At 44.4% G+C, this 15,520-nt stretch overlaps 1 protein-coding gene across 1 annotated transcript in view; it reads right to left on the reverse strand.

The window, feature by feature from the left end:
- Positions 1 to 1,901: 1,901 nt before the first annotated feature.
- Positions 1,902 to 15,520, reverse strand: part of oprk1 (opioid receptor, kappa 1) — a 26,004-nt gene continuing 12,385 nt past the window's right edge. Inside the window, 4 exon segments of the mRNA XM_071360606.1 lie at positions 1,902 to 2,770; positions 2,772 to 3,295; positions 8,749 to 8,974; positions 9,391 to 9,517. Of these exon segments, the coding sequence (XP_071216707.1) occupies positions 2,729 to 2,770; positions 2,772 to 3,295; positions 8,749 to 8,974; positions 9,391 to 9,517 (919 nt within the window). The 3' untranslated portion in view covers positions 1,902 to 2,728.

The following is a 15,520-nucleotide window of genomic DNA, read 5'->3' on the forward strand; positions in this document are numbered from 1 at the left end:
AACAAACTTCAAAGTGTTTCCTTTCAAATGGTACCAATAATATACATATTCTTGCTTCAGGTCCTGAGCTACAGGCAGTTAGATTTGGGTATGTCATTTTAGGCGAAAATTTGAAAAAAGGGGCCGATTCTTAAGAGGCCTACGTAGTTCATAGTTCTGGCCTGTTAGGCTCTCAGAATTGTTTTAAATTGTAATATATATATATTTTTCTCAGATAGAACTACTACACATATTAGTATAGACAGTCAAAACAAACATGTCTGCTTTCTGTTCATACTATATGTTTTATGTCAGGTTATCTTTTCCCTGGTGGGTGGAAACTACGATGGTAGACAAGTGAACGATGAGATAGGCAACACAAATGGTTGATGTTCTTAAAAACACCTCATTTTCAGACATCACTGACTGACAACACAACGGGTAGAAACACCAAATATGTTGATTGAAACAAATTTTAGATGAACAGATATGTCAATATAGTTTTTTTAAGACACATATTTTCTGTATACTAAATCCTCTAACTGTATGTTGAGCTGCATCAAACAGAAACACTAGCCTTTATACACTGATTACAAGATAAGCTCACACTAAATCCTTGTAGTCGTCTCAAATGAATGTTTACATTCTGTCACGATTTTAATTAGTATTTCAACAGAAGCTAACAAATATAACTGATCGATCTATCTAAACTTACAGTTTACAATCCATAGCATAGCATTACAGTAATGCGAACCCACTGACCGTTGACAACATGAGTATAGATCAGGGCTCTCCATCCCTGTTACTGGAGAGAAACCATCCTGTAGGTTTTAACTCCAACCCTGTTACTGGTGAGAAACCATCCTGTAGGTTTTAACCCCAACCCTGTTCCTGGAGAGAGACCCTCCTGTAGGTTTTAACTCCAACCCTGTTCCTAGAGAGCTACCATCCTGTAGGTTTTAACTCCAACCCTGTTCCTAGAGAGATACCCTCCTGTAGGTTTTAACTCCAACCCCAGTTGTAACTAACCTGATTCAGTTTATCAACCAGCTAATTATTAGAATCAGATGCGGTTGATCAGGGTTGGAGTGAAAAGTTACAGGACGGTACCTCTCCAGGAACAGGGTCGGAGAGCCCTGGTCTAGATACACAGGATGGTTCCACATTGACCTTGAAATAAAGAATGATCCTTAGAGATTACAGTACTTCAACTGGTCAAGGGCTCCCGAGTGGAGCAGTGGTCTAAGGCACTGCATCTCACTATGGGACTCCCAATCACGGCCGGTTGTGATACTCACTGCTTGAGGCGTCACTACAGACACCCTGGTTCGAATGTAGGCTGTATCAAAACCGGCCGTGATTGGGAGTCCCATAGGGCGGCGCACAATTGGCCCAGCATCGTCCGGGTTTGGCCGGTTTAGGCCATCATTGTAAATAAGAATTTGTTCTTAACTGACTTGCCTAGATAAATAAAGGTTACACAAGCGGCCAAACCTTAGAGAGTACAGTATTTCAACTGGTCAAACACTGTGCTTTTTTTTATCCCAATGTGGTGTTAGTATCATCACTTCATGAAGCTGGAGAGATTATTCTCTTGGTTGAAGTGGAGTAGAGTGTCTTTCAGAACCCTAGATCTAAGGACTAGTAAAGGAACAGAAGACTGGTCTGAACACATTGACTAGTGAAAAACGAATGGTTGACTTTGTCTCGCTTTTCACTCTGTACTAACAGGAAGGGAACTAATGTTCAGTCTCAGTTGATAGAGGTGACCTACTCAGGTGGCTGTAGAAAATTAGCAGGTTTCCCAGAAATCCCGGTTGGAGATTCCCCGGAATCAGGAGGAATTAAGCAAGAAATGCTAAATCTTCCAACCAGGATTTCTGGAAAACCTGCTCATTTTCTACAGCCATCTGAGTAGGTCACCTCTATCAACTGGGACTGAACATTAGTTAGCATTGGTGAGGGGAAGGATGTACTGCTGTCCCTCAGAAGAGGTGACCTGGGTCTCTTTAGGACTGGGTCAGGTTAAGATAGCGGTGGTGAGGTGAAGGATGTACTGCTGTCCCTCAGAAGAGGTGACCTGGGTCTCTTTAGGATTGGGTCAGGTTAAGATAGCGGTGGTGAGGTGAAGGATGTACTGCTGTCCCTCAGAAGAGGTGACCTGGGTCTCTTTAGGATTGGGTCAGGTTAAGATAGCGGTGGTGAGGTGAAGGATGTACTGCTGTCCCTCAGAAGAGGTGACCTGGGTCTCTTTAGGACTGGGTCAGGTTAAGATAGCGGTGGTGAGGTGAAGGATGTACTGCTGTCCCTCAGAAGAGGTGACCTGGGTCTCTTTAGGACTGGGTCAGGTTAAGTTAGCGGTGGTGAGGTGAAGGATGTACTGCTGTCCCTCAGAAGAGGTGACCTGGGTCTCTTTAGGACTGGGTCAGGTTAAGTTAGCGGTGGTGAAGTGAAGGATGTACTGCTGTCCCTCAGAAGAGGTGACCTGGGTCTCTTTAGGATTGGGTCAGGTTAAGTTAGCGGTGGTGAGGTGAAGGATGTACTGCTGTCCCTCAGAAGAGGTGACCTGGGTCTCTTTAGGACTGGGTCAGGTTAAGTTAGCGGTGGTGAGGTGAAGGATGTACTGCTCTAGATGAACACATCAGAAGACGGTGCTGTAATAATCTCCCGACGATGTGATCTGAGCCAACCCGTTAGAGTCATCTCTGCCGTGGGAGTTAAGGGAGGACTGTTCCAGCTCCACCGCTAGTCATACAGGCCTTCCCCGCCCTCTGTCCCCCCTGGCCTCCACCCTGCCCCCGAGCCCTAGGTGGACAGGTGTAGCTCCTCAACGTGCTCCTCACTCGACTCCCCCCCTGGCTGTCCCCCCCTGCCCCCCTCCCCCCTGGGTAGCAGAAGTCCCTGAAGCAGCGTTTGAAGTTCTCATCCAGGAAGGCGTAGAGAATGGGGTTGAGGCTGCTGTTGGTGTAACCTAGGGCAACGCAGAAGAAGTAGGCTGCCATGACGGGCGTGGTCTCGAGGACGCCACCGGGGGGCGCCAGCATCTTAACCAGGATAAAGATGTGGATAGGCGTCCAGCAGACTATGAACACTGCTACCACCACCAGAACCAGCCGGGTGATCCGCCGCAGGTTCCGGTCCTTCTCCGGGGACCCGGAGAGCAGCCGCACGCTCTTCAGACGCAGAACCATGAGGGTATAACACACACTGACGATGAGGAGGGGTGCCACGAAGCCGAAGATGAACACACAGATCTTCATCACTGTGTCCCAGTAGAGATAGGGGTCAGGGAACTGGAGGGCACACTCTGTAGTACCTGGAGATATAACAATAACATTATCCCTAACCTAGAGATATCACAATACCATTATCCCTAACTAACCCTAACCTAGAGATATCACAATAACATTATCCCTAACTAACCCTAACCTAGAGATATCACAATAACATTATCCCTAACTAACCCTAACCTAGAGATATCACAATACCATTATCCCTAACTAACCCTAACCTAGAGATATCACAATAACATTATCCCTAACTAACCCTAACCTAGAGATATCACAATAACATTATCCCTAACTAACCCTAACCTAGAGATATCACAATACCATTATCCCTAACTAACCCTAACCTAGAGATATCACAATAACATTATCCCTAACTAACCCTAACCTAGAGATATCACAATAACATTATCCCTAACTAACCCTAACCTAGAGATATCACAATACCATTATCCCTAACTAACCCTAACCTAGAGATATAACAATAACATTATCCCTAACTAACCCTAACCTAGAGATATCACAATAACATTATCCCTAACTAACCCTAACCTAGAGATATAACAATAACATTATCCCTAACTAACCCTAACCTAGAGATATCACAATAACATTATCCCTAACTAACCCTAACCTAGAGATATAACAATAACATTATCCCTAACTAACCCTAACCTAGAGATATCACAATAACATTATCCCTAACTAACCCTAACCTAGAGATATAACAATAACATTATCCCTAACTAACCCTAACCTAGAGATATCACAATAACATTATCCCTAACTAACCCTAACCTAGAGATATAACAATAACATTATCCCTAACTAACCCTAACCTAGAGATATCACAATACCATTATCCCTAACCTAGAGATATCACAATAACATTATCCCTAACTAAACCTAACCTAGAGATATCACAATAACATTATCCCTAACTAACCCTAACCTAGAGATATAACAATAACATTATCCCTAACTAACCCTAACCTAGATATATCACAATAACATTATCCCTAACCTAGAGATATCACAATACCATTATCCCTAACTAACCCTAACCTAGAGATATCACAAAAACATTATCCCTAACTAACCCTAAATAACACAAATTAACCCTAAATCTAACTGGTGTATCAGTTAGACAGTGGTCTGGTGTATTGACAGTGGTCTGGTACATAGATAATGGTCTGGTGTATTGACAGTGGTCTGGTACATAGACAGTGGTCTGGTGTATTGACAGTGGTCTGGTACATAGACAGTGGTCTGGTGTATTGACAGTGGTCTGGTACATAGACAATGGTCTGGTGTATTGACAGTGGTCTGGTACATAGACAATGGTCTGGTGTATAGACAGTGGTCTGGTACATAGACAATGGTCTGGTGTATTGACAGTGGTCTGGTACATAGACAATGGTCTGGTGTATTGACAGTGGTCTGGTGTATTGACAAGAAACAACCTTGGGATTCATTTTCTTTTAACCATGCTAAACTCTAAAATCAAAATAACTGAACTGTCTCTCACTACTGTCTCCTCATTTGAATACATTGTTTACAAATCATCTTGCTCCATGACCACTCTACTTGTGTACGGTCCTCCTAAAGCTAATGAGTCATTCATTGCTGTCCCACATCACCATTGCTGTACCACTCTCCTCCCGCTGTCTGTTGCTTGGTGATATGAATATTCACGAGGACTTATCAAACCCAAAACTTGCCTCTGATTTCAATGTTCACATCAAGGGACACATACTAGACCTCATCTGCTCTGTCTGACCTCAACCTAACTCACATTACCTCCTCCCTGTTCCCACAGTCTGACCTCAACCTAACTCACGTTACCCCTCCCTGTTCCCACTGTCTGACCTCAACCTAACTCATATTACCTCCTCCCTGTTCCCACTGTCTGACCTCAACCTAACTCATATTACCTCCTCCCTGTTCCCACTGTCTGACACCCTCCCTGTTCCCACTGTCTGACCTCAACCTAACTCATATTACCTCCTCCCTGTTCCCACTGTCTGACCTCAACCTAACTCATATTACCTCCTCCCTGTTCCCACTGTCTGACCTCAACCTAACTCATATTACCTTCTCTCTGTTCCCACAGTCTGACCTCAACCTAACTCATATTACCTCCTCCCTGTTCCCACTGTCTGACCTCAACCTAACTCATATTACCTCCTCCCTGTTCCCACTGTCTGACCTCAACCTAACTCATATTACTGAAGCCCAACACCTCGCCCACACCAAGTTCTGGCACCACTTCCTGACGGGCCGCCCCCAGGTGGTGAAGGTAGGAAACATCACCTCCACTCTGCTTATCCTCATCCTGATCCTCACATCACTGACAAACTGAAATGGACCACTAACACAGCCAGTGTGGTGAAGAAGGCGCAACAGAGCCTCTTCAACCTTAGGAGGCTGAAGAAATTTGGCTTGTCACCTAAAACCCTCACAAACTTTTACAGGTGCACAATTGAAATCTTCCTGTCGGGCTATATCACCACCTGGTACGGCAACTGCACCGCCTGCAACCGCAAGGCGCTCCAGAGGGTGGGGCGGACTGCCCAACGCATTACCGGGGGCAAACTACCCGCCCTCCAGGACACCTACAACACCCGATGTCACAGGCAGGCCAGAAAGATTATTAGGTAGAGTTTTGTTTCTGCCGCCAGAGCTATTTAAAACAAAAAGTTTGTTTTGTTTCTGCCGCCAGAGCTATTTAAAATATGCTGTCTCCTCTAAGAAGGCGAGGTCAGTACAGGTGCATCAGTCTCAGTCAGTCTCTCTCTCTAGAAAAACAGCTTCTATCTCAAGGCCATCAGACTGTTAAACAGCCATCACTAGCACATTAGAGGCTGATGCCTACAGGCATAGACTAGAAATCACTGGCCACTTTAAGGAATGGAACACTAGTCACTTTAATAATGTTTACATATCTTGCATTACTCATCTCATATGTATTTACTGTATTCTATACGATTCTACGATATCTTAGTCACTTTAATAATGTTTACATATCTGGCATTACTCATCTCATATGTATATACTGTATTCCATACTAGTCTACGGTATCCTAGTCCGTTCCGCTCTGATATCGCTCGTCCATATGTATATAGTCTTAATTCATTCCTACTTAGATTTGTGTGTATTGGGTATATGTTGTGTAATTTGTTAGATATTACTTGTTAGATATTACTGCACTGCCAGAGCTAGAAGCACAAGCATTTCGCTACACCCGCAAAAACATCTGCTAATCACGTGCATGTGACAAATGAAATTTGATTTGATTTGACATCACCCCCGTCCTCCATGAACTCCCCTGTCTCCCAACGCATTGATTACAAGATCCTCCTTCTGCCCTACAAAGCCGTTCACCACCTTGCCCCCCCCCCCCTTACATCTCAGAACTTCTTCTTACCTATCAACCCACACCCTCACTCCGTGCCACCACGTCATCCCCAGGTCCAAATAAAATCGAATTGTATTTGTCACATGCACCGAATACAACATGTGTAGACCTTTCAGTGAAATGCTTACTTACAAGCCTTTAACCAACAATGCAGTTTTAAGAAAAATAAGTGTTAAGTAAAAAATTGATAAATAAAAAATAAAAGTAACAAATAATTCATGATAAGTAGTAAAATAACAATAGCGAGACTATATACAGGGGGTACCGGTACAGAGTCAATGTGCGGGTGTACTGGTACGTCGAGGTAATTGAGGTAATATGTACATGTAGGTAGAGTTATTAAAGTGACTATGCATAGATAATAGCAGCAGCGTAAAAGAGGGGGGGGGGGGGGGGGGGCAATGCAGATAGTCTGGGTAGCCATTTGATTAGCTGTTCAGGAGTCTTATGGCTTGGGGGTAGAAGCTGTTACGCCTTTTGGACCTAGACATGGCGCTCCGGTACCGCTTTCTGTGCTTTAGCAGAGAACAATCTATGACTGGGGCGGCTGGAATCTTTGACCATTTTTAGGGCCTTTCTCTGACGCCGCCTGGTATAGAGGTCCTGAATGGCAGGAAACTTGGCCCCAGTGATGTACTAGGCCGTACCCACTACCCTCTGTAGTGCCTTGTGGTCGGAGGCCGAGCTGTTGCCATATCAGGCAGTGATGCAACCAGTCAGGATGCTCTCGATGGTGCAGTCGTATAACTTTTTGAGGATCTGAGGACCCATGCCAAATCTTTTCAGTCTCCTGAGGGGGAATAGGCTTTGTTGTGTCCTCTTCACAACTGTCTTGGTGTGTTTGGACCATGATAGTTTGTTAGTTCACAGGAATAGAGGAATAGATCAAGGAATAGATCATGAGGAAGGAAAATTATGTGGATATGTTAAAGCAACATCTCAAGACATCAGTCAGGAAGTTAAAGCTTGGTGGCAAATGGGTCTTCCAAATGGACAATGACCCCAAGCATACTTCCAAAGTTGTGGCAAAATGGCTTCAAGACAACAAAGTCAAGGTATTGGAGTGGCCATCACAAAGCCTATAGAAAATGTTTGGGCAGAACTTAAAAAGCATGTGTGAGCAAGGAGGCCTACAAACCTGACTCAGTTACACCAGCTCTGTCAGGAGAAATGGGACAAAATTCCCCCAATTTTTTGTGGGAAGCTTGTGGCAGGCTACCTGAAAGGTTTGACCCAAGTTAAATGAATTTAAAGGCAATGCTAACAAATACTAATTGAGTGTATGTAAACTTCTGACCTTCTGGGAATGTGATGAAAGAAATAAAAGCTGAAAAAATCATTCTCTCTACTATTATTCTGACATTTCACATTCTTAAATAAAGTGGTGATCCTAACTGACCTAAGACAGGGAATTTTTACTAGGATTAAATGTCAGGAATTGTGAAAAACTGATTTTAAATGTATTTGGCTAAGGTGTATGTAAACTTCTGACTTTAACTGTAAGTACATTTACATTTACATTTAAGTCATTTAGCTGACGCTCTTATCCAGAGCGACTTACAAATTGGAAAGTTCATACATATTCATCCTGGTCCCCCCGTGGGGAATGAACCCACAACCCTGGCGTTGCAAGCGCCATGCTCTACCAACTGAGCCACACGGGACCAAGTACCATGTTATATTATAACTGTACCAGTTGAAAAGAGCTATACAAGTCCCATGTACTTTTATGATTATTTATCCGATTCTGTCTGTCCTGCCTGTGTTCCAGAGTGCAGATAAACCAATTAGAAAGCTTTATACAGCTTACTGACCAATCAGCAGCTTTCAGCGGCTGAGGTGAACAGGTCCATTATATGTATTTGTCTCCCTGAAACTCAAATAACCCATAATGCACTTTTACTTCTCATACAAAGCCTCTACTCCTCGACAGACATAATCCCACATCGACCCCTAAATCCTAAACCATACACACTGACCGGATTCAATAGGTAATCAATTTGACTGTGTGTGTGTGTGCTCACGCATGTGTGTCCGTGCATGTGTGTGAGTGGGTGTGTGTACCGTTGTTGTTCTGTGTGCTGCCCAGCACCAGAGCAGGGATGCCGGCAGCGGAGGATGAAACCCAGATGAGAACGTTGATGATCTTCGCTTTCACGGGAGTTCTAAAGTCCAGAGCCTTGACCGGGTGACACACAGCTACATATCGATCCACTGACATCATGGTCAGAGTGAAGATACTGGTGAACATGTTGTAGTAATCAATACCGATGAACACCTTACACACCACCTGGAGGAGAGGATCATTATTTTCATAAGAAATGTGCTTAATGCCATTTCAAATCAGCTCACCACAGGACAGACAGATTAGGTCATCTACCACACATTATGCTGTTGAGGTACAGTAATCTGCCACCTCTCCGAGGAGCAAGTAGTCAGTACTCTGGAAGGGTTAGGGGTTAGGGGTTAGGGTTACCTCTCCGGAGGGCCAGGAGTTGAGCAGGTAGTCAGTACTCTGGAAGGGTTAGGGGTTAGGGGTTAGGGTTACCTCTCCGAAGGGCCAGGAGTTGAGCAGGTAGTCAGTACTCTGGAAGGGTTAGGGGTTAGGGGTTAGGGTTACCTCTCCGGAGGGCCAGGAGTTGAGCAGGTAGTCAGTACTCTGGAAGGGTTAGGGGTTAGGGGTTAGGGGTTAGGGGTTAGGGTTACCTCTCCGAAGGGCCAGGAGTTGATCAGGTAGTCAGTACTCTGGAAAGGCATTGTGGTGGTCACAAGGGCGTCGCCTACAGCCAGATTAAAGATGTAGATGTTGGTGGCCGTATTCATCTTAGTGTACCTGGTCAGACAGATACAGTGGGGAGAACAAGTATTTGATACACTGCCGATTTTGCAGGTTTTCCTACTTACAAAGCATGTAGAGGTCTGTAATTTTTATCATAGGTACACTTCAACTGTGAGAGACGGAATCTAAAACAAAAATCCAGAAAATCACATTGTATGATTTTTAAATAATTAATTTGCATTTTATTGCATGACATAAGTATTTGATCACCTACCAACCAGTAAGAATTCCGGCTCTCACAGACCTGTTAGTTTTTCTTTAAGAAGCCCTCCTGTTCTCCACTCATTACCTGTATTAACTGCACCTGTTTGAACTCGTTACCTGTATAAAAGACACCTGTCCACACACAATCAAACAGATTCCAACCTCTCCACAATGGCCAAGACCAGAGAGCTGTGTAAGGACATCAGGGATAAAATTGTAGACCTGCACAAGGCTGGGATGGGCTACAGGACAATAGGCAAGCAGCTTGGTGAGAAGGAAACAACTGTTGGCGCAATTATTAGAAAATGGAAGAAGTTCAAGATGACGGTCAATCACCCTCGGTCTGGGGCTCCATGCAAGATTTCACCTCGTGGGGCATCAATGATCATGAGGAAGGTGAGGGATCAGCCCAGAACTACACGGCAGGACCTGGTCAATGACCTGAAGAGAGCTGGGACCACAGTCTCAAAGAAAACCATTAGTAACACACTACGCCGTCATGGATTAAAATCCTGCAGCGCACGCAAGGTCCCCCTGCTTAAGCCAGTGCATGTCCAGGCCTGTCTGAAGTTTGCCAATGACCATCTGGATGATCCAGAGGAGGAATGGGAGAAGGTCATGTGGTCTGATGAGACAAAAATAGAGCTTTTTGGTCTAACTCCACTCGCCGTGTTTGGAGGAAGAAGAAGTATGAGTACAACCCCAAGAACACCATCCCAACCGTGAAGCATGGAGGTGGAAACATCATTCTTTGGGGATGCTTTTCTGCAAAGGGGACAGGACGACTGCACCGTATTGAGGGGAGGATGGATGGGGCCATGTATCGCGAGATCTTGGCCAACAACCTCCTTCCCTCAGTAAGAGCATTGAAGATGGGTCGTGGCTGGGTCTTCCAGCATGACAACGACACGAAGCACACAGCCATGGCAACTAAGGAGTGGCTCCGTAAGAAGCATCTCAAGGTCCTGGAGTGGCCTAGCCAGTCTCCAGACCTGAACCCAATAGAAAATCTTTGGAGGGAGCTGAAAGTCCGTATTGCCCAGCGACAGCCCCGAAACCTGAAGGATCTGGAGAAGATCTGTAGGGAGGAGTGGGCCAAAATCCCTGCTGCAGTGTGTGCAAACCTAGTCAAGAACTACAGGAAACGTATGATCTCTGTAATTGCAAACAAAGGTTTCTGTACCAAATATTAAGTTCTGCTTTTCTGATGTATCAAATACTTATGTCATGCAATAAAATGCAAATTAATTACTTAAAAATCATACAATGTGATTTTCTGGATTTTTGTTTTAGATTCCGTCTCTCACAGTTGAAGTGTACCTATGATAAAAATTACAGACCTCTACATGCTTTGTAAGTAGGAAAACCTGCAAAATCGGCAGTGTATCAAATACTTGTTCTCCCCACTGTATAACAGGACTTTATTAGTGGTATACCTGGTCAGACAGAGATAATAGGACTTTATTAATGGTATACCTGGTCAGACAGAGATAATATGACTGTGTTAGTGGTATACCTGGTCAGCAAGAGATAATATTACTTTATTAGTGGTAACGTAAACTCGTACATCGCCTTGGTCCGTACAATTGCCCTTATTTTAGCGCTGCAAAAACGTAACAAAAACGTAACACTTCCAGATCAACTGTAATGTCAATACCATTGTAAAGTACAATTTCTCCCCTTTCCAACAGAATCGATTACATGACCTAAACGCTGCCCGTTTCTGCATAATTCAAGCAGGCAATGAGCCCCGTCGGGTCTTTTTAAAAATGGCGGGTGGTGAAGCGAAACTAATGCGTGATAGTGAGAAGGACAGATGTCGTGTGGGAAAATTGCTTTTTTTCACTCGATCTGTCCAACTTATCACCTTATCGCCTCTAAAATGTAAATAAAACACTATAAAGAGTTTATATAATGTGTCATTATATACATATTTGAAGGTTTGTGTCGAATTTGAATCGGGTTTTTAAAGCGGTGCTAAAGTGATCTTAGAAATAAACAGCGGCTTTGAGAATGATGATCGCATGCAATGATGACGTAATAAATGACTAGGTATCCCCCCCTTACCCCCGTCACTGTCCATTTCTTGTTTTTAAAGGATGAGAGAAGTGCTACACCTGGTGGAGAGAGATTGTAAGACAGAAATAGTTGCTTTATGCGTGCTGTACGTTACGACATGACACGCCACAATGTAACGGAGGGTCCGTTTTTTCAACTTTTCTCCAATACTATAGAGCCATTACCATGTCGATCAACGCTTGAATAGAAACGTAGTTCACACCCCAGATTTTGAAGTCAACACAGTCGCTACAGTCCCATTAGTTTTCTTTGTAGCCTCGTTTGAATGTTGCAGTTGCGCACATTTGTACGGAATGGGGTGAGTTTACGTTATACCTGGTCAGACAGAGATAATAGGACTTTATTAGTGGTATACCGGGTCAGACAGATATAGTGGACTTTATTGGTGGTATACCTGGTCAGACAGAGATAATAGGACTTTATTAGTGGTATACCTGACCAGACAGATATACTAGGATTGTATTAGTGGTATACCTGGTCAGACAGAGATAATAGGACTTTATTAGTGGTATACCTGACCAGACAGATATACTAGGATTGTATTAGTGGTATACCTGGTCAGACAGAGATAATAGGACTTTATTAGTGGTATACCTGACCAGACAGATATACTAGGATTGTATTAGTGGTATACCTGGTCAGACAGATATAATAGGACTGTAATAGTGGGCATTCAACCTGCAGGGGTCTGCGAAAAATTTGAATAAAATAAAAAAGTGGAAAAAATATTTGTGTTTTTTAGGAATATCGCTAGCAACAACAGAACACATTAATTACATACCTACAGAAAAGAGGAGAATATCTTATTTCTAATGATTTCAAATGCACATTATTTCTCAACTTCTAATTTTGAGCAAATTACACTAATTGGAGCTCATTATACTCACTGGAGTGTCTGACATAGGCTTTAAAAAAGCATCTGCTAATAGGCGACCAGCCTCACTCACTGGAGAGACCTTCTTGGCCTTCCTATGACACCGGGCTGCTGTAGATGTCCTGGAGGGCAGGTAGTGTACCGCTGGTGATGCGTTGGGCAGACCGCACTAACCTCTGGCGTGCCTTGCGGTTGCGGACGGTGCAGTTGGCGTACCAGGTGGTGATACAGCCCGACAGGATGCTCTCAATCGTGCATCTGTAAAAGTTTGTGAGGGTCTTATGAGTCAAGCCAAATTTCTTCAGCCTCCTGAGGTTAAAGAGGTTGCACCTTCTTCACCACATTATCTGTGTGGCTGGACCATTTCAGATTGTCAGTGATGTGTATGGAGGAACTTTAAGCTTTTCACATTCTCCACAGCGGTCCCGTCGATGTGGATGGGGTTGTACTCCCTCTGTCTCCTGAAGTCCATAATCAGCTCCTTCATTTTGTTGATGTTGAGGGAGAGATTATTTTCCTGGCACCAGTCCGACAGGGCCCTCACCACCTCTCTGTAGTCTGGCTCATCGTTGTTGGTAATCAGGCCATTGTTGTGTCATCTGCAAACTGGATGATTGAGTTGTAGACATGCGTAGCAATGCAGTCATGGTGAACAGGGAGTAGAGAAGGGGGTTGAGTATGTACCCTTGTGGGGGGAGCGTAGTGGAGGTGTTGTTGCCTACCTTTACCACCTGGGGACGGCCTATCAACAAGTCCAGGACCCAGTTGCACAGGTTGGGGTTCAGACCCAGTGCCCCAAGCTTAATGATGAGTTTGGAGGGTACTATGGTGTTGACTGCTGAGCTGTAGTCAATGAACAGCATTCTTCATAGGTATTCCTCTTGTCCAGATGGGATAGGGCAGTGTGCAGTCCGATGGTGATTGTGTCATCCTTAGATCTATTGAGGTATGCAAATTGCAGTAGGTCTAGGGTGTCGGGTAGTGTTGAGGTGACATGATCATTGACTAGTCTCACAAAGCACTTCATGATGACAGAAGTGAGTGCTACTGGGCGATAGTCATTTAGTTCAGTTACCTTCACTTTCCTGGGTACAGGAACAATGGTTGACATCTTGAAGCATGAGGGGACAATAGACTGGGATATAGAGAGATTGAATATGTTGTAAACACTCCAGCCAGCTGGTCTGCCATGCTCCAAGGACGTGGCTAGGGATGCCGTCTGGGATGCCGTCTGGGCCGGCAGCCTTGCCAGGGATAACATGTTTAAATGTCTTTCTCACGTCGGCCACGGAGAACGAGAGCCCACAGTCCTTGGGAGCAGCAGTGGCTTGCGTTGGTGTCACTGTGTTTCCCGGGCCGGGAGCAAGACATCTGTGTCTGCGATGTGGCTGGTTTTCCCTTTATAATTTGTCATTCTCTGGAGTACCTGCCACATACGTTTCGTGTCTGAGCCATTGAATTGCAACTCCACTTCGTCTCTGTACTGACATTTTGCTTGTTTGATTGCCTTATGGAGGGCATAACTACACTGTTTTGCACGAATGCTGCCATCTATCCACAGTTTTTGGTTTTGTAGGCTTTAATAGTCACAGTGGCAACAACATCCCCTGTACACTGATGAACTCAGTCACCGTGTCAGTGTCAACTTAAATGTTATTCTCAGAGGCTACCCGGAGCATATTCCAGTCCGCGTGATCAAAACAATCTTGAAGCATGGATTCCGATTGGTCAGACCAACATGGAACAGTCCTTACCACGGGTACTTCCTGTTTGAGTTTCTGCCTATAGGAAGGGAGGAGCAGGATGGAGGCGTAATCTGATTCGCCTGAATGGAGGGTGGAGGAGGGCCTTGTAGCCGTCCCAGAAGGGAGAGTAACAATGGTTGAGAGTTTTTGAAGTGAGAGTGGTACAGGCGATGTGTTGATAAAACTTCTAAAGCATTTTCCTCCGATTTTCTTTGTTAAAATCCCCCAGCTACAATAAAATGCGGCCCCGGGATATGTGGTTTCCAATTGGCTTGAGGGGGAATATACAGGGCTGTGACGATGACAGAAGATAATTCTCTCGGGAGGTAATGCGTCCAGCATTTGATTTTGAGGTATTCTAGGTGTTCCTGTGCATTATCGCAATCACACCATGGAGTAGTTTATCATGAAACATACACCTCTGCCTTTCTTATTCCCGGAGAGTTCTTTATTCCTGTCTGCGAGATGTACTAAGAACCCAGCTGTCTGTATGGACGGGGACAGTATAACAGAGTATGTTACAGTCCCTGATTTCTCTCTGGAAGGACATCCTCAATCTGAGCTCATCTACGTTATTGTCCAGGGACTGAACATTAGCGAGTAATATACTCGGATGCGGTGGGTGGTATGCACGCCTCCTCAGTCAGACTAAGAGTCTATTCCAAATACCTCTTTTCCGCCAAAGGCGTCTTGGAGCGGGCTCCGGGATAAGTGGAATTGCCTTTAGGGGTACGAACAAAGGGTCCAATTCAAGTTGTATTTCTGGTCGGAATGCTGGTGAGTTACCGCCGCTCTAATATCCAGACGTTATTTCCAGCTGTATGTAATAATGCAAAGGAAATTCTGAGCTATAAGGTGAGAAAAAACAAAAACCTAAATACTGCAAAGTTGCTTAGGAGCCATGAATAGGGCGGCAATCTCTATCGATGCCATCTTGAACCTTTGTTTAACCAGCTAAACAGCTTATATTAGCAAAAATGTGTTTGAAGTTAACTTTTTAGATAATAGGCTATGTTGTGACGCAATACCTCAGTGTTTCACCCAAAAGGATCAGAGTTTTTCCTTTCCATATACAGGAGCCAGCACCCGTGCCTC

The sequence above is a fragment of the Salvelinus alpinus genome, chromosome 23 (assembly GCF_045679555.1).
Source record: "Salvelinus alpinus chromosome 23, SLU_Salpinus.1, whole genome shotgun sequence".
NCBI lineage: Eukaryota > Metazoa > Chordata > Actinopteri > Salmoniformes > Salmonidae > Salvelinus > Salvelinus alpinus.